Genomic DNA, 19,974 nt, shown 5'->3' with positions numbered 1-19,974 from the left:
GGTATTTAGTGGTCTATCTCATTCTAGTTCTTACTTTTGTCATGCAACAGTGTATTTTAAAGACCTCATCATGTTTTTGTGGTTGTGGCGAATTTCGGCAGCTATAGCTCTGATTTGACCCCTAGCCTGGGAACTTCCATATGCTGCGGAGTGGCCCTAAAAAGCGAATGTTTTTAATTCTGACTATTGCGTTATATTCTGTTATTTGTGTGTACCATCATATACTTATCTATTCCCCTGAGAAGGGACATGTGATAGCCATTAACTCCCCACGATTCTAATTATTCCTATTAAGCAATCAATCATTCCCCCGTTTATATTGCTAACTTATAATTTTATTATAATTTAAAACTTAAAGAAAGGCAAAAGAACAGTTTGAGGGACTCCCACTAGTCTACTCACATTCACCAAATGGTTACCCTTCGTCCCATTTTCTTCCTTATTATCTATCTGTGTGTGTTCTTTTTTAAATTATTTAAGAGCACGTTGGAGATATAATTAGACCCCTTTATTCCTAAATGTTTCATTTTTAGCTGAGGCTCGAGGACCCGGACAGCCAATCCCCAAAGCTGGCAGGCTCGAGCCCCCCAAAGAGCTCACGTTTCGGTTCCAGTCTGAAGGCCAGAAGCGGCTGAGGTCCCAGCTCCGCCGTCAGGCAGAAGGAGGTCCCTCTTATTCAGCCTTTTTTTGTCTTCAGGTCTTTGATGGGTGAGTCCTCCACATTAGGGAGGGTAATCGGCTTTACTTAGTCCACCCGATCAACCGTTCCTCTAACGCAGAGACATCCTCACGGGTAAGTTCAGGGTAATACTTGACTGAATTTCTGGGCACTGCAGGGCCCGTCAGGTGGACCATGAAATTAACCGTGACGCTCCGTCTGTGACACTTTGCCCTCTTCCTCTCCGTGTCGCCGTCGCCCACCCTCACCACAGTCCCTACAGTTTTTCTCTCAGGCTCTGGCACCCTTCGGCTCCCTCTTACTTCTCCAAGACTGGACTCTGGGTGGAAGCTGGCACCCTATGCTGGTTAACCATCTCCTGTGGCACAGGAAACGCAAAGCATTAATTCATTGTCACTTTAATTAGGAAACTCCAAATTGTGGGATTGCTCTATGATATTTCTTTAAAAGGTGTCAAAGCCTCATTAGCAATTCACAGAATGTGTCCCTGATTTAAAGAAATTTGAGAGGAAACCCTGGGCTTTTTGCTATTTCCCAAGTTGGGTTCGATTGGTTGCGGTTTTGTGTTTTGTTTTTAATAAATGAGCGTTAACGGTTGAAATTCAGTATCCCAGCCATATAGAAAATAGGACAGGTCATGGGCCAAAAGAAGTCAGCTGCAGAGAGTGGAAATTCTGAATAAGACAACTAACAAGATTCACTGCGTGATAAATACAGGACATCCCGCAAGTTTTTAATCCCAGAGGAAAATGATTGTATAGACGAACCATTCTCAAAGATGCCAGATCTCCCCTTCCCCTGAGGAAGCCTTTTCCAGCTCTTCATCCAGCCCGCCCCTTGCCCACCACACCCCCAGCCCTCTGCTCTTCTCTGTAGGGGTACCCCAGAGCCCCAGTTAGAGGATGCTGTGGGGCCAGTGTAGCGGTGCAGAGTTCCAGCCTGCAAAAACGGAAATCCAGATAAATATGCCAAGCACCCAAGTGCTGCTAAGACCTCGGGGGGGGGGTAGGATCCCGTGCATTCTCGTGTGATCTGTTTGTGCTTTATGTTGCATTTCAGTGTGTTTGAGGTAGTCCCTTCATTTGCAAGGGAGAGGCATGGAGGTGAGAATTCCACGGCACTTTTCATGACTCTTTGGTCCAGTGAAGAGCAGGGAGACACAGGCTTGCTTGCTCACACATTTCTTCATGCTTTTCTTCCTACCGGGCTAGATGGTCTCAGAAGAGGCAACTCGTTGTCAGGGATCACAGACTACAAAAGCAAAAGTCACACTGGAAACCCTCTGACCACCTGTCCTCTTCTCGGGGAGGGGAACCGAAGCCCAGATGCAGTGGGTTGCTTGCTCTAGAGCTCACAGTTGCAGAGGTGGACAGAAGCCAAGGGACCTGGCTCCTAAATCACGGTTTTCCCGTGACACCGTGACTTCACATTGTTCATATGATTCTGCGCACCTGTCCTTTAAGGCTCTCACCTGTTCGAGGGAGTTATGTTACCCATTTTTTGAATGAATGAATGACCTTGGCTTTCAGAAATAATATTTTTGTTCTTATGGATTTCTATAGTTTTGCTTCTTCGCATTATTTTTGTCCTTGGTGTGGGGAGTGGGTGAATGATAGAAATAAATTAGTCTAACTTGGAACAATCAGCATGAACTTTTTAAAATTACCCCATTGGTTTTTTTAATTTATTTCAAAATTTTTATTGGATAGAGTTGACTCACAATGTTTTACTAGTTCCAGGTGTACAGCAAAGTGAATCAGTTTATATATGTATATGCTGAGTGAATCAGTATCATATGAATATCTCCATTTTTTTTCCCCCTTATACGTTACTACAGAATATTGAGTGGATTTCCCAGTGCTATGCTGGAAGCATTCACTTTTTTTTGGATGAGAAGTTTTCTAAAGCTAGGGTTGAGGGGGTGGATAGAGGCTGGCTGCAAGGAGACCCTTCTTTGCTGTCACAGTCCCGAATGACCCACAGTCAGGGAGCTGCTGACTCACTTCCAGTCCTTGTGCTTCTCTGAAGCTGATGCTATGTCTCAGGCTCTGTGAGACGCTGGGGGTACAGAACTGAAGTGTATGGTTTGGGGAGCAGGTAGGCAGGACAGCAGGGACGTGATAGAGGGAGGCAGTGGTGCTGGGGGGCAGAGGCGAGGCTGGCCCTGCGGGGCATGGAGCACGGCATGCTGGCCTTCCTGACTTATGTGTATGTTGCATCTCGGGTACCTGTTCTCCTCTGCTCCCTGTGTAGTGCCAGCTACCCAGAGGTGACTGATAATTAGCACACGAAGGAACCCACAGATAAGGACACACATTAGACTTTAAAATACTGATGCCTGACTTCCCTTCAACGATCAGCAGAACGTCTCGCCATTCTGCACACTTTTTCCAGAATGGCTGACTGGTTGGCACTAGGTGGAACCTATATTCTCCTGTTGAGCAGAGGTCCCCAGGTGGCCGTATCCCCACCTGTGGTACTATGTGGGCCTGTGCACCTCACCCAGACTCTACGCTCATTCATGTTACAGGCGTGGCTCCTGGAGGCTTTCAATTCTTGGGCTGGACTTGCCCAGGAGCAGACTCATGGTGGGGAACAGCAGGTGTACCTGAGGGAACCAGGGATGGATTTCTGGAGTTCTGGGGGCCGTGGAAGTGCAGCACGTGAACTCGGAATAAGGTGAGCTGGAGAAAAGGAGGCTGGGCTGGGGAAGGCATGTTTCCCTGGTACTACAGGTGCTATAGGTACTGTGGGTGCTACAGGTGCTACAGGTGGGAGCTCCACCAAGGTGACAGCTGAGGACTGAGGACAGGAGGGCCATGCCTCCAGTTTCCCTTCTTTTTTTTTTTTTTTTTGGTCTTTTTAGGGCTGCACCCATGACACATGGAAGTTCCCAGGCTAGGGGTTGAATTGAAGCTGCAGCTGATGGCCTACACCACAACCACAGCAATGGGGGTTCCTTAAGCTACTGAGCGAGGCTAGGGATCGAACCTGCATCCTCATGGATACTCAGCAGGTTCCTAACCTGCTGAGCCACAACAGGAACTCCTAGAAATAACTCCTAAAGGCGATGACAGCTGGGCAAGGAGGCCTGTGGGGCCACGTCCTCACCTGTGCAGACGTGTGTCTGAGCGGGAGAGAAAGGCCCACGAGTGTCCTGAAAACAGAGTGAGTTCAGATGTGGGTCCCAAAGACCTGGTTTTCTTCTTCTTTTTAAAATTTTTTTATAGTCGATTTACAATATTCTGTCAAGTTCTGCTGTACATCCTCCTCCACCGTGTTCCTCCACAAGGGACTGGATAGAGACCCCTGGGCTCTACAGCAGGACAGAGCCTCAGCACCGCATCCATTCTAAAGGCAATCGCCTGCATCTGCTACCCCCAAACTCCCCGTCCATCCCACTCCCTCCTCCTCCCCCTTGGCAGCCACAAGTCTGCTCTCCCGTCTGGGAGAAGACTTGGTTTTCTCTTGAGTTGCTTCTCTCTCAAGTAACTCAACAAGCCCTTGGCAAGGACAGCGGGTGAGCTGCTTTCATCAGGGTAACGGTTCTCCTTAAAGATTCGCTCACGTAGGAGTAAACCCCATGCAAGCTGGAGTCTGTGAGTTCTTGGTGACAGCTTCCGTCCTCACACCCCACAGCCCGTGAGCTGACGAGCCCTGGCCAGAAAGCTCACAGGAAGGCACCTTTGCACACTTGCCATGAGAGCCTCACAGACACCCGCGGGACTAGCATCATCAAATGAGCTGGGTTGTACCTATTTTAGAGCTGTCTCGGCAAAGGGTAGAAGGCCTGGCCCTGTCACCCAGCCAGCACAGCCCCAGCCGCCCGGACAGGGAGGTCTCCCCGCCCCCTGCCAGTCCCCTCTCGCCCATCTTAGGAGGCCCGAGTTTTTCCAAAGGAACGGGTTGATGATGTTGGATAACCAAATAACCAAGCACAGCCTTCCAGCACCCGGGGCAGGGAGGTTAGCCCTTGGGCCTGGGGCCAGATCTGTCCATTTCCAGTGGCGGCGATGCCAGGAAAGAAAACCTCTCCTCCGCCAGCATCAGGGTCTTGAGGCCGTCCTGACCCAGCCCCCGACAGCCAGCGAGTGAGTGTGACCTGGGGCGTCGGGGGGGCGGGGGGCAGGCGGGCATGTCGCCTTGGGCTCTCCGCACTTGGGTGGGGGGTGGGGAGCATGTGGGGACCCTGCGCAGGCTGGCTCTGGGGGCAAGGTCTCTGTGCCGGGGCTGGGAACAGGGCAAGGAGCCAGGAGCCAGGCCTTCGTTTCAAAAGCAGCCTCCAGGCTGTGGGTCCCCAGGAGGAGAGATCTCAGGGGGGAACCTCAGGCTGGGCACCAAACAAAAGGGTGGTAAGGAGGAAGCGAAGGAGTCTGCTTATCTCGGTTGTTTATGGTCCCTCCCCCATTTCCGCCCGCGCTCCTCCCGCTAACGACCTCCCACCCACCTCCTCATCGCCCTCGGCAACCCCCTAATCTCTTCTCCAGGCTGCACTGAGGCTGGATTTACCACCACACAGGATTTCCGTAGGTGATAACGGCGGCGGGGCTGGAGGCTCCGGAGCCATCCCTCCTTCCCCGGGGGGTGTCGCTTTCCAGCAGGGGGAGAATTCTAATCTCTCCCAAGGCTGTGACTGTCCCTGGGTGTCTCACCTACACCGAGAGCTGAGGCAGAAGCTCTTGGTAAGAGTCCCTCGGGCGCCCTCCCCCCAACCCCCTCATCTCTAAGTGCGGGGGTGCCGCACGTGCAGGTGCACCCCCGCCCCCCGTCTCTAAGTGTGGGGGTGTCCCACGCGCAGACGCCAGAGAGAAGCGACCCAGGCGAGGTGTCTCACTTGGATCACTCAGTCACGAATCTCCAGTGCGAGAGGGTCGTGGGGTGGGCCCTCCAGGGGCCACCTCTTCTAGGCCTCCTTGCCTGGCCATCCATCTAGGCTCCACAGGAAGCAGGTACAGAACATGAGCCCCCACCCACTGCATTCACTCATCCCAGGACTGTCAGCTCAGCACCCAAAGAAGCATCCATCTCACAGGGTGATATGGGTTTTATGGGTTTTTTTTTTTTCCCTTTTGCCTTTTAGGGCCACAGCTGTGGTATATGGACATTCCCAGGCTAGAGGTCAAATCAGAGCTGTGGCTGCCAGTAGACACCACAGCCACAGCAACGCCAGATCAAGTTGCATCTGCAACCTACATCACAGCTCACGGCCACACCTTAACCCACTGAGTGAGGCCAGGGATCAAACCTGCATCCTCATAGATACTAGTCAGGTTCATTACCAATGAACCGCAAGGGAAACTCCACGGGTTTTGTTTTTGAATTTTGTATTGAGGAGCAGCACACTTTCGGGAAAGCACACACGTCACAAGCTCAGGCAAGTTTTACCGAGGTCATCAGCACACAGCTCAGAACATCGCTGTAGCCAGAAGCCCTCTTCTCTGCCCCAGCCTCGGCCCCTGCCCACGGCTCAGCGCAGCCACCAGTGCCCTGACTCCTGACACCACAGCTTCATTCCAGAGCTGCACAGAACAGACTCCCGCTTTTTCTCCATCAGCACTATCTAGCTGGGAGCGGGGGCTTGCTGCGCCTGATCTGGCTGTTCTATTTTATTTTCAACTGTCAGGATGGCTAACTCCTTAACACAACATCAACTGTGAGGAATTTTAGGGAAGGAGTCAGTGGAGAGCCCTGCAGTGGGCAGAATGCCAAGGGTGGAGGGATGTGGAATGAGATAAATAGGACGAAGGGAGGGGAGGGAAACGGGGCGCGGGGCGGGGGGCGCTGCAAGGATGGCGGGAAACTGAAACACCCTGAGCGTTTTCACCAACGGGAGCGAGAGAAGCGGTCCAGCCTCTCCCAGCCGTCTTCAGCGGCTGCTTGCTTCTTTCCAGCTTTCCTCTACTGCTGGAGACGCTGTTTTAAGCAAAGCCATACCCCCACCTCTTGACTTGAAACAGGCATTGAAAACAGAAATATAACATCAGCCACATATGTTATTGGGGGGGGGGGTAAGAGACACGAGCCGTGAAATTTTACCATTGGTGACGGTAAGTCTAGTCGCAATATTGCACAACCATCACCACTATCCAGATCCGGAACGTCATGTCACCCTCATACCTACTAAGCAGTCATTCCCCTTCCTCAAAACCATGCCCAGATGCCACCAAGTAGCTGGCAACGCGTTAACTGTACGTGTGTTACCCAGGCCTCCTGCATTCTTACCAGAGGGAGCATTAATCTTCTCTCTTCCACATGAGACCCACATACTTTTTTTTTTTGGTCTTTTTAAGGGTGCACCTGCGGCATATGGAGGTTCCCAGGCTAGGGGTCCGATAGGAGGTGCAGCTGCTGACAGCAAAGCCAGGTCCTCAATCCACAGAGCAAGGCTAGGGATTGAACCCGAGTCCTAGTGGATCCTCATCGGGTTCCTTACTGTGGAGCCACCATGGGAAGTCCAAGACCCACATACATAATTTTTAATTTTCTAGTAGCCACACTAAAAAGGTAAGAACAGGTGAAAGTCATTCTGGTATTTATTTAACCCAGTACATCCAAGCTGTTGTCGCTTCAACACGTCACCAGTATAAAGATGAGTACTGCACTATTTTGCACTCCTGAACGTGGACAGAGTTTTTGAAATCGAGTGTGTCTCTCTCACAAGCCATACATCCTGGTTGGGACTGGTCACATTCAAGAACCCCACGTCCCTAATGGCTACCATGTTGGATGGGGTTGCTCTAAACAGTTCATAGAATGCACTCAGCGCCCTAAATCATACTTTTTAAATTTTTTTTGTCTTTCTACGGCCGCACCCGCAACGTATGGAGGTTCCCAGACTAGGGGTCTAATCGGAGCTGATTGCAGCCTACTACACCACAGCCACAACAACCGACGATGGATCCAAGCCACATCTGCGACCTACACCACAGCTCACAGCAACACCGGATCCTTAATCCACTGAGCGAGGCTAGGGATTGAACCCACATCCTCTTAGATCCTAGTCGGTTTCGTTAACTGCCCGAAGAGAACTCCCTGTTTTTTAATGTAAATTTATTTTCTTCATTATAAAAATAATATATTTGGAAACTGGAAAGAAAAATTACCCCGAAGCAACAACATAAGAAAAACCATAATCACTTTTTTGTTCTCCGTGTGTTTGGTGCTCTGTGTGTTTGTTACTCCGTTGTGTTTGGTTCTCTGTGTGTTTGGTTCTCTGCGCGTCTGGTTCTCTGTGTGTCTGGTGCTCTGTGTGTCTGGTTCTCTGTGTGTCTGGTGCTCTGTGTGTCTGGTGCTGCTTGATAGGTTTTCTCTTCTCATTTTGTGATCCATACTAGGACATCACCACCTACCTTGAGGTGGAAACTGCAGGACAACACAACCACTTGCAGAGGCAAACGTGCCACTTTCCCAGGTCATGACGAGGTTGGTGACTTGGCTTGTTTCTAAGATCCCTTCCAACCCAAAGGTGCCACGGTTCTAGGATGCCAGTCATCTCTTCTGCTCCACAGACACACAACACACAGACACACAGACCCACAACACAGGTCTTCCATTCTAGCCTGCAAAGGAGTGAGAACGGCTCTGCTCAGCCTTGCTAACTCACTGGGAATACAGAGACGTCTAAACAGAAGCACTTTTATTTAGCATTCATGCTCAGAAAAAAGAAAACCTAGCAGAAACCAGACTCGGTATCCAAGAATGTAAAAACACTTTTTTTTTTTTTTTTTCAAAATTCCCAGAAGCTCCGTGCCACAATGCCCCAAGCTGGAAAAAATGTGCCATTTCATATGTTTATAACAACATCTGATTTAATATTATACAGTTTTGCTTAGTCACAAACCAGAACAAATACTTTCAGATTTATTACATCCTTCTATTCCGAGACTTAAGTAATCATACTTAATAATGCAGGCATTCCACAGCCCAAGAAAAAAGCTTTATAATTCTTTGACCAAAGATTCCTGAGAGGCAGGTTATTTTCAAGAAGGATTTAAGGTTTTCAAGCTCTCAATGAAGCTTGAAATTCATCTTTTCCAGTTCACATGAAAAGAGTTTCCATAAACCAAATATAATGGAAAAATTAAAAATCATTTAAAAAAAAAAAGAGTTTCCTCTGAAGCTTGGCTGGGAGGTAGAAAGAGGAAAACTAGTTGACAGACAGAATCTCTCAGAGCTTGGCAATCTCTCACCAGCATCCCTCAGCCTTACTTTGTCTTAAAAACAAAACAAAACACAAAACAAACCAAAAAAAAAAAAAACCCCATACCATTGGCTCCCGTGTTCTTTACATTATTAATGATGCATTTTGTGCTTCTTTCTAATTTGCTGATTCATGAAAAGGCATCAGCTGACTTTATTTTTATTTTTCTTCCTATGGCCGAACCTGTGGCATACGAAAGTTCCCAGGCTAGGGTTTGAATGAGAGCTGCAGCTACGACCTACGCCACAGCCACAGCAACACTGGATCCCAGCATATCTATGACCTACAATGCAACTTATAGCAATGCTGGATTCTTAACCCACTGAGCAAGGCCAAGGATTGACCCTGCATCCTCACAGAGACAATGATGGGTCCTTAACCCGTTGAGCCACAACGGGAACTCCCCAAATGACCTTTTGGAGTTTTTTGAAGGTTTTTTTAATAGTTGATTTGCAATGTTTGTCAATTTTTGCTGTACAACCAAGTAACCCAGTTTCACACATACATACATTCTTTTTCTCACAGTATCCTCCATCGTGTTCCATCACAAGTGACTCGGTAGAGTTCCCTGTGCTGCACAGCAGGATCTCATTGCTTATCCACTCCAGATGCTGTCATATGCATCTACTAACCCCAAACTCCCCATCCATCCCACTCCTTCCCACTCCCCCTTGGCAACCACAAGTCTGTTCTTCAAGTCCCTGAGTTTGTTTCTTTTCTGTAGATAGGTTCATTTGTACCATATATTAGATTTCACAAATAAGTGATATCATAGGATATTTGTTTTTTCCTCTTTCTGACTTACTTCCCTTAGTATGAGAGTCTCTAGTTCCATCCATGTTGCTGCAAATGGCATTATTTTGTCTTTTTTATGGCTGAGTAATATTCCATTGTGTATATACCACATCTTCTTCATCCATTCATCTGTCATGGACATTTAGGTTATTTCTATGTCTTGGCTATCGTGAATAGTGCTGCAGTGCACACACAGGTGCATGTATCCAGAAAGTTTTGTCTGGATACCTGTCCAGGAGTGGGAATTGACTTTAAAAAGAGGCAAAAGTTCTTTTAAAAACATCCTTTCTCATTATTCCCCCAATCCTGTAACACAGACATGTGTTACACAATTTGGAGACCATTGTTCAGCTCCAAGCATTGCCCCTTCCTGTCTAATTAATTCAGGAGTCGTCACCGTGTGAGAATTAGCTCAGCTGCTCAGAGGTCCATCCAGGTTGCGCCTTCCGAGCTCCACTTCCTTTCAGGGCACAGGAGGTCCTCTGATGCATCCAGAAATGGGTGCTGTGGCCCTCTGAGGGCTAGGGGATGTGTGTAGGGATCAGAGTGAACTGGTCACCCAAAGTGGGCACCTCCATGCTTAACCAATGTATTCTGGTGAGTTCCACTTGACAAGAAAGCCAGTATTTGTCACTCCAGTATTCCTTCACTTACCATGAAAGCGGTGTGAGGGAGCTCCTATTGTGGCTCAGCAGTAACGAACCCAACTAGTATCTATAAGGATGCGGGTTCAATCCCTGGCCTGGCTCAGTGGGTTAAGGATCCAGCATTGCCGTGAGCTGTGGTGCAGGTTGCAGACGCAACTCGGATCTGGCGTTGCTGTGGTTATGGTGTAGACCAGCAGCTATGGCTCCAATTGGCCCCCTGGCCTGGGAATTTCCATAGGCTGCAGGCATGGTCTTAAAAAATCCAACTAACCTGGAGTTCCCGTCGTGGTTCAGTGGTTAACAAATCCGACTAGGAACCATGGGGTTTTGGGTTCAATCTCCGGCCTCGCTCAGTGGGTTAAGGATCCAGCATTGCCATGAGCGGTGGTGTAGGTCACAGACCCGGCTCAGATCTGGCATTGCTGCGGCTGTGGTGTAGGCCGACAGCTACAGCTCGGATTAGACACCTAGCCTGGGGATCTCCATATCCTGTGGGTGTGGCCCTAAAAAAACAAAAGAAAAAAAACATCCCCTCTCCCCCAGCCCCAGGCAACCACAATTCTTCTTTCTGTTTCTATGAATCTGACTACGCTAGTACCTCGTATGGATGGAATCATAGAGTATTTGTCCTTTTCTGACTGGCTGATTTCATTTACCATAATATCTTTAAGGTTCGTCCATGTTGTAGCGTGTGTTAGAATTTTTTTCCTTCTTAAAGCTGAGTGACATTCCGTTGTATCGATATAGAACATTTATTATTTGTTTGTTGGTTTGTTTAGGGCCACACCCACACATATGGAAGTTCCCCAGCTAGGGTTCGAATCAGAGCTGCAGTTGCCAGCCACAGCCACAGCCATGGCCACACCACATCCGAGCTGTGTCTGCAACCTACACCACAGCTCATGACAATGCCAGATCCTTAACCCACTCAACAGGGCCAGGGACCGATCCCGCATCCTCATGGATACTCATCAGGTTCATCAGTGCTGAGCCACAGTGGGAACTCTGGATACAGGGCATTTGTTTATCCATTTGTCTGTCCGTGGACAACTGTGGTTTTCACCTTGTGGCTCTTGGGACTCATGCTGCGATGAACATGGGTGATGTGTCTCACTTTCTAAACAGATCAAAAACTTTAAACCACACAGGAGATGATCACAGCACTGTCCTCACACCAACAAATTTAGAAAATAATTCCATCCCCAGTCCCAGAGGCGTTTCGGGCAAAAATCACATGTCTAGAGCCCCATATGTGGTGCTACCAAGAGCCATAGCAGATTGAGAAGAAAGGGTTCCTCTTAGAAGATTCCTCTAAGGCAGAAGGATAAATGGCTTCACGTGAAGTGCTCATCCATCAGTGCCAGCTGACTGTAATCCACACGGAGGTTAATGATGGCACCGTGTCCCCTGTTGAGGGGGTGGGGTCAACTCACCCCTGTAAACAGTCTGCTCTCTCAGAGAGTAGCATGCCTGCCTCAAACACATTTTCATGGTTCAAGATAAAAACATGATTCCAAAGGGTTTCTTACAACAAGCATTTCTTTTCTGCCGGAGAAGCTGGAAATGTGGCTACCCCGCCTCAGGGCCAACACTGCTGAGCGCACTGCAACCAAGAGCAAAACTGAGTATTGGACCAGGCCTGCAGCCTGTGCCCAGATCGTCAGCAGCCAACACACATGCCAACTGCAACGCCGCAAAACGTCAGACACCCGGCGTGGAGAAGGGACTCGTCCCACACAGAACATGGGGCAGGCGGGATTGATACCCCAAAAACTGGAAAGCACGGGGATACGGGGAAACGCAGCTGAGCAACCCACGGGTGAAACCTGAAATCTGTCATGTGATAAAAAGAATGTATACAAATGCATAACTGGGTCCCTTTGCTGTACAGCAGAAATTGACATGACCTTGCGAATCAATTATAATAAAAATTGTTTTTAAAGAAAATAAATCCATAAAGATTTCAAGCACGCAAAAAAAGAGAGAAACTTGAAATCTGCATCGGCTTTCTTTTCAAAAGCCCCAAGAGCATAAGGAGAAGCATACAGCTTTAAGAACTAAGGTTCACCCCGCCAGGCATTAACGGTGTCCAGAAACGATGTGAAGAATCTTACTTGACGTCCCCGAGACGTTTATATCGGGTCCAAAGCAGAACCAGAGGGGGAAACATGTTCATTTTCTCAGCCTTCTGATAGCACATATACAAGCTCTCCTAGCCTCACAAAAAGCTCCAAATCTATTCTCGAGGACTTCAACTGCCTTAAAATATAGGCTTGCATTTATCTTGGCCACATTAACGAGATCTGTTTGACCAATACATTTATATTTATGATGACTAAGGGCAGATTATGGTTGTTAAAATTTGTCCCTGGGACATGAAAACACTCCTCTGTCATTAATACATTTTGTAACATAAACTATGATGTCAGGTCAACGTGAAGGGTAAAAACGTTCCGAAAGTATGCGCACATCATTTTTTAAAGCCATTGAGCCTAATGGAATAACAAAGGTCATCATAACAAACCATTACAGCCTTGGTCTTGGCAACTCTGGCCACAGAAGAATCTCCAAGAAACGATCATCATTCCTCCAGTGTTATGGCATCCAGACGACAGGGATGGCTCGCAAATGAGTCATACGGGCTCAGATCCTCGGTAGCTATGTGCGCGCGGGACGATCAATTATTCATGTGTTTACAAAGAGCTTTCCCGGTTGATGTGAACCAGAGCTGCTTGCAAAGTAGAACTCTCCAGCTGTCCTCGGCCGTCCCGGGCCTCCGACTAACAAGCCGCCTTAATTGCTGGCAGGTCATCTGGAAGGTGTCCCTCCCCTCGACCAAGGCCAGCCACCCCTCCGAGTCGTTATTAGGTGGAAAAACACTCATCAGAAATAATTATGACCGCGGTGCGTTATTAACAGTACTTGCAGCTGTCGAACCTGGACTTGCCTCAGACCCCGCGGACGTCCACAGGGACTGGCGTCCGCGGACCCCTGGAGATGCAGGTCCGGGAATGGTACAGGGGCTGGGCGGGAGGTGAAGGGGCTGTGGGCTTCATGAGGGGGGTGGGGGGGAAGAGCCTTCTAGAATGCTCCATGAAGGTGAAGGAGCACGACGGACGATCACCGAGACTGAATAGGTTAAATTGGTCAATAGCCAAATAGGAGTGCACTATGACCCATCCCGGCAACTCAGCCTGGGAAGACGTCGAATGGAAAGTCACGTCTCAGCCCTCTTTGTGTCTTAATATAAGCGGCAGCCTGTCCGAGAAGACGAATAATGAGATTAGGGCAACTCCTCTCTCTGAGCTTGGCTGCAGAGCTTGGGGCCAGGGGGCCCCATCAGTCCCCTCTCAGCTGTGTTTGGAGGGAGAGCAGGAGCCTCGTTGAAGCGGCGGCCTAGTTAAAGGCAGTGGGTCCTGCAGACAAAGGGACGCCCCAGGTAGTTCTGATTACCCCAAGTCCAAGGACCTCGTGGAGCTGAGCCAGATCCTTCCCCTTTCTCGACGCTGGGTAACTTTAGACGCTCCCATAATGAACATGTCCACTTCTAAGAAAGAGTTTTGTAGAAGCAAATAATGTCTATCCTTGGAGTTCCCGTTGTGGCTCAGCAGCCTAAGAATCCGACACACAGTGTCCATGAGGATGCGAGTTCAATTCTTGGCCTCGATCGGTGGGTTGAGGATCTGGTGTTGCCCCAAGCTGGGACCTGGTTTGCAGATGCAGCTCAGATCCTGTGTTGCTGTGGCTGTGGAGTGGCAGCTGTGGCTCCAATTGGGCCCCTAGCCTAGAAACCTCCATATGCTGCAGGTATGGCCCTAAAAAATAATAATAATTATAGGAGTTCCCGTCGTGGCATAGTGGAAACAAATCCAACTAGGAACCATGAGGTTGTGGGTTCGATCCCTGGGCTCGCTCAGTGGGTTAAGGATCTTGCATTGCCACGAGCTGTGGTGTAGGCTGCAGACATGGTTTGGAGCCTGCGTTGCTGTGGCTATGGCGTAGGCCAGTGGCTACAGCTCTGATTGGACCCCTAGCCTGGGAACCTCCATGTGCCGCGGGATCGGCCCTCAAAAGCAAAAGTGACAAAAGTGATGACCGTGGTGACGGTGTCTGTTCTTGCTGGTATGAAATCAGAGGATAAAGGGAAGACGGATGTAGAGTCAGGGGCGTCAGAACCCCTGGGAAAAGTCTGCCTAATGTGATGGCTGCAACTTGAGTTGTGAGGAGTTGCTGGCAGCCGGAGCATCCCGGAGCCCTGGCATTAGGTAGCACTGTGACGAGGCCAGGACTGGACAGCCTGTGTCCCCACCTCTCACCAGGATCCACCCCACCCAGCCACGAATGCAGGTTTGGAAAATGAGTCTGAAGAAAGCGAAGGCTCCTTGCTCAGGCCCGAGGTGGGAGAGCGGGTCTGAGACCCCCTCTCCTGCCTCCTTTAACCCCAAAGCCCCATCCCCTCCCCCGGCCTCCTCCATGGCAGAGGGACCCTTCGTCGCCTTCTTCCTTTCCACGAGTGCACATTCCGGCTGATGACGAATGCTTGGCCCTGGCTGCTGCTCCCTCTACACAGCAGAGCAGCGCTTCCCAAAAAGTGACCTGAAATAGACCTGGGGCGGGGGGGTTGCAGAGACACAATTCTCACTGCAGGTCCCTTGGAAGAGTGAGGCCTGCAGAACTTCCCCGAGCTGTTGGTCCATGGAATCCTTTTTTAGGAGCATTCCTGCAGGGAAGCTTGCAGAACCTCGTGGGCCAGGAAGACTCAGGAAGTGCAGCTTTATGATAGCAACGCCCTGTTTAGATTCCACGCTGTCATCTTCAAATCACTCTAAAAGATCTGCTCCCAGCCACCATGGAATGCTTTTTTACTTTTTTCCCCTAGGGCCAAATCTGCAGCATATGGAAGTTCCCAGGCTAGGGGTTGAATTGGAGCTGTAGCTGCCGGCCTATGTCACAGCCGCGTCTGCGACCTACACCACAGCTCACAGCAACGCCGGATCCTTTACCCACTGAGCGAGGCCAAGGATAGAACCCACAACCTCATGGGTCCTAGTTGGGTTCATTACCTCTGAACCACAGTAGGAACTCCCAGAATGCTTTAATTTGTCGCACTCTCCAAGTTCTGGGGGCACCTGCCTGCCGTCCCTGTGGGTGACAGCCTCATAGCTGGTTTACCAAAGTCACATTGCCCATCAAGCTTGCTTGTGGCCTCTGCACACAGTTCGAGCAAACGGGCAGCCCTCTCACAGTGTGTCTGCTCACCTCACATCACTAAGGGCAGGAGGAGTGTTTCTCAAATGGCCAGACGACAGCCGGATTTCCTTGGGGCCTGCCCTGAATTCCTTCAGCCTTTGTGTGTACGCTGCTACTGCTCTCCTCGCCCGCTTGTGACCGTCCAGTCTTTCTGGGGAATGGCTGGGGGATGAGGTTTAAGCAGCCCAGACTCTTCCCCACACGGCCCTTTGCAAGATCTCCAGCTGCGGGTCTATAACCCTGGACTGTGACTGCCGCATGGCCTTGCCACCCAGAACGAAGCACCATCGATGGTGGATGACCTGGCCTGACCCTGAATGGCCATGACCTGCAGCTGTGAGGAGACCTCACTGAGGGTCTGTGATGGTCGGCGTTCCTGGCCCTGGATTTCAAGTGGAATTCTGCACAAAGGTTCAGGATCCAAAATAAACGAGATATCAGCCCTGCCTTGGGCATCAACCAACTCATTAAATGTAAAATAAACACAAGTAAATGGCCTTTAAATCTCACTGACAAAGAGCTATGCCACTACTCTAAGATTCTAGGGGTCACTGGAATCTCTGGGGTTTTTTTTGTTTTTGGTTTCTTTTGGTGTTTTTTTGTTTGGTTGGTTGGTTTTAGGTCTGCACCTGCGTCCGGGCTAGGCATCGAATTGGAGCTGCAGCCGCCGGCCTACACCACAGCCACAGCAACACAGGATCCAAGCTGCATCTGCAACCTACACCACAGCTCACGAAAACGCCAGATCCTTAACCCGCTGAGTGAGGCCAGGTTTCGAACCTGTATCCTCATGGATACTAGTTGGATTCGTTTCTGCTGAGCCACGACGGGAACCTCTGGAACCTTTGTCTTAAAACAGGCATCTTCCTCATTCTCTGAGGAGCAAAAGGAAACTCCAGACCAATGAGGAGCCCGTCGGGGTACCCCTTCCACTGAAGGATGGGTCTGCAACGCAGAGGACAGAGTGGGCGTGCGTGTGGCCTTTGGCACAGACTGAGTCAGTGGGGAAGTGGCTATTCTAACTGACCAGGGCTTGGAAATCCAGGTCCAAGGCATTCGCTTGCCACCCATTATACACATCTGGGACCAGCCACCAGACCAACCTTGAGTTTCTTGTTAGCGCCTAACCATCGTCTGCCCATGTGGTTTCCCGAATGCGGTGGTTTCCAAAATCCTGCGTGCATCCCGCCAGGCGTTCCCGAGGTCCCTTCGTAATGCCACTTGCTGAACCCTTATTTTTGCCTCAATCTATCTGTAGTTTCAGGATAAAGTGGATTTAGCGGGCCAGAGGATGGCCCAAGGGTCATCAATTAATTATTCGAATTCCGCTTCATGTCAAGTGTGCAGAAAATAAATTGCAAGAAGTCACCAAACAGAAAGCACAACACACAGGCATCTGTTACCTGGGAACTTTCCTCAGAGCTAGGCTGGGCTCCAATTGTCACTACCAACCCTCTTTAACCAAACCAGAGTAGAACATGAACAGCCCTTCAGAGACAGAGGCCGTCCGAGGATGCTGTGTGTTTGTAAGGCACCAGCTCCTCCGGGGGCGGAATCCATGGCTTTGTCCACTCAAACATCAGTCGGCCTCAACGTCGGCCAAAAAGTGAGCAAGATCTGAAATGGGTCAGAGCAGCTGCTATTTATTTGCAGATTTGAAACATATTTGCCACGACTTAGCTTCCCAGTACAATCAAAGGGGAAAGTGGCAATGGCAGAGAAGCCTCATCAGAGCTTCGAGGTCTACAATTTGATCAGGAGAAAAAAAGTAGATACTGGTTTTTAAGTGGCCTGGCATATGTTTGCTTTTCACCTTTGAAAAGTTTTCCAAAACCTGAAATAAAGGGGTTTTATTTCAGATCACGCCATCACGTTTCTTCTCATCCACGGACCTCAGAACTTTCTCACCCTGATTTTGAGGAGGAGCAACCAGTCATGAGTTGATAGGACCAGCAAGATCCAGGGGGACCCCACGACGGCACAGCTGGGCCTCTAGGGTATCACATGCCCACAGCAGAGAGGCAGAGAGTACCTGGCGGGTACCCCGCTTTCTTTCAACAACTTTTTTCTAGGCTAGAAAAGAAAAACCCAACCACAAGTTCTCATCTTTTCAACAGTGTGGGCTGAGCGGTCATTCCTCGCCACTAGGGGGCTTCATGCCCTTCCGAGACCCTTTTTGCTCTCATATTAAGACCAGCACCCTCATACCTCCGGGCGACCTCAAACAACATCTCAGATGACATCAGATGAGGGGGCCTCTCCCATCTAGTGCCACTGTCCACTCTCACCTGCTGGGAAAAGCTGGGCATCAGGAAGAGGGTGTACTTGATACTTTGGTTCATGGCCAGGAAGTTCGGTTGCCGGGCTTTCCACATATTGCCATCAGAGCCTGACAGCAGGGCTGCCCTCATGAGCTGATTTTCTCCCCCTTTATCGCTGCTGTCCTACAGCCCAGAGGACCTGCGTGCCCCGAAGGGTCCGTCAAATCCTCCCGGACACTGTCTGAGAGGCAACAGAGCCGGATCCAAGATCATCAATGAACACCCTGAGCGTTTCCTTAAAGGTCAGGCTCATGACGTCCTTTTCAAAGCTAGTCTATGAGTTCCCATCGTGGCGCAGTGGAAACGAATCCGACTAGGAACCATGAGGTTGTGGGTTCGATCCCTGGCCTCGCTCAGTGGGTTAAGGATCTGGCATTGCTGTGGCTGTGGTGTAGGCCGGCGGCTACAGCTCGGATTAGACTCCTAGCCTGGGAACCTCCATATGCTGCACGTGTGGCCCTAAAAAGACAAAAAAAAAAAAAAAAGCTAGTCTAAGGCTTGAGGAGAACGTGAAATGACAGTCTGGCCTTATTTGGAGAGCTACTAAATTTCCACTGCCTACCCCAGGCTTGGGGTAACAAGACAGCAGAACATCTTCTTGACCCCACTTTCCCCCTTTCTCTTCTCTCCTCTGTCCCTAAAGAGTAGCAATGAGATGACAGAGGTAGCCCTCTAGGTAGGTGACTGGAGAAAGAGAATTATTCCATAATCACAGTTCATCGAGCAACGTTTAGAATCCTGTCTTAACACTCAGTGACTTACTGAATTGCTGTTAAAACTATCTTTCTTTGCCTTGGGCACTGAGAGGCTGGAAGCACCCAGACACAAAGTCCAAAAGACACAGACTTGACGCTCACAGATCTAAGAAAGTGCCGAAGTGTCAGTTCCAAAACACTGCGCTTCCAGGGTTGGCATTTGTGAGGTCATGTCTTTTAAAGGCTTCGGCTCTTCCAGGTCATATGGTTCCTATTCCTGGCCGAGCAGGTACACAGGGTCTCCCACTTGGATGGTCCCTGGGTTCTCCAGGACAAAATACTGTCCGAAGAAAGGCGATTTTCCATATAGCTTTTCTTCAGAAGGGTCGCACAGGCGGTAACTGTGACAGGGCAGAGATCAGAATGAGTCCCAGCCAAGCAAGCGAGAGCTCAAAGAGCACATGACTTCTCAGTGGAGGGTCCACCCCGTACAGCACTGCCCGGCTCCTGCGAGCACTGTCTCCATCCAGACCAACAGAACAGCGCCTCCTGGAGGTGTGCAGTGAACTGCCTGCCCGGTGCAGAAGCCACCGAAGCAGAAGCAATGGCCGTATTCCCACAGCCTTCTTCCCGTAATGTTCCCCTTCTCAGCAGTAAGAGAGGACGACGCCGAAGCTGCTTGGCTTCCTTCATCGCCTCCCTTGGCCCTCAGCATCTCTCCTCCTGCCTCCTCCGCGCCTACCCTCAGAAGCACCGACTCACCAGCCCGTCAGGCTCAGCGCCCTCCAGTCGGCCTTTGCATCCTTTCCTGCACATTCCACAGCGTGTCCATAGCTGCCCGGCCCTGGGGTTGCTCCAGCACCACATCCTTTGAGTTTGTTCCCTTTTTCCCATGGTCACAATTTCGCTTCGAGCGTCCTCAGACAAGTGACCAGAGCAACCTCTCAACCGGCCAATCCCCTCCTCCTCCCTCCTCCCCCACAGCTTAGTCTTAATACCACCCTCGGCTACTTTCTTCCCTGTGCTCTGGGCTCATCCTGCCGGAGCTCAGAAACGCTCAATGGACCCCCAGTGCTGAGGAATACGTCTTCAAGCCGGCCCGCAGGGTCCCTACCCAGCCCCGGCCAGCTTCTTCCCACCTGTCACCCGCACCCCTTCCGGGCCCTGTGCAGGGCCTCACTGGATTCCTTGAGGTCCCTTCCTCTTGCCTTGCATGTTTCTGGCCCAGTGGGTCCTTGAGATTCTTGTGGGATCCCCTCTCCCCTGCCCATTTCCCAAGCATGAGAATTCCACCTTTTCTCCAAGGCCCAGCGCAAAGGCCACATCTCCAAGGAAGGAAGAGCCCAGAATGGTTTCCCACCACACTTTTCCCTGCGTGCCCTTAATA

General features: G+C 50.1%; 1 protein-coding gene across 2 annotated transcripts in view; it reads right to left on the bottom strand.

Moving 5' to 3' along the window:
• Nucleotides 1–493: 493 nt before the first annotated feature.
• Nucleotides 494–19,974, bottom strand: part of MTARC1 (mitochondrial amidoxime reducing component 1) — a 42,323-nt gene continuing 22,842 nt past the window's right edge. The window contains exon 7 of one of the 2 annotated variants that reach the window (XM_047754536.1): nt 494–1,037. In XM_047754536.1, the coding sequence (XP_047610492.1) occupies nt 950–1,037 (88 nt within the window). In that variant the 3' untranslated portion in view covers nt 494–949. Of the gene's footprint in view, nt 1,038–18,342; nt 18,989–19,974 lie in introns of those variants that run through there. The other variant, XM_047754535.1, reaches the window with a different exon arrangement.

Source organism: Phacochoerus africanus, chromosome 12 (assembly GCF_016906955.1).
Source record: "Phacochoerus africanus isolate WHEZ1 chromosome 12, ROS_Pafr_v1, whole genome shotgun sequence".
Taxonomy (NCBI): Eukaryota; Metazoa; Chordata; class Mammalia; order Artiodactyla; family Suidae; genus Phacochoerus; species Phacochoerus africanus.
Note: the sequence above shows the minus strand (reverse complement) of the source record. Positions and strands in the feature narration are given on the sequence as shown.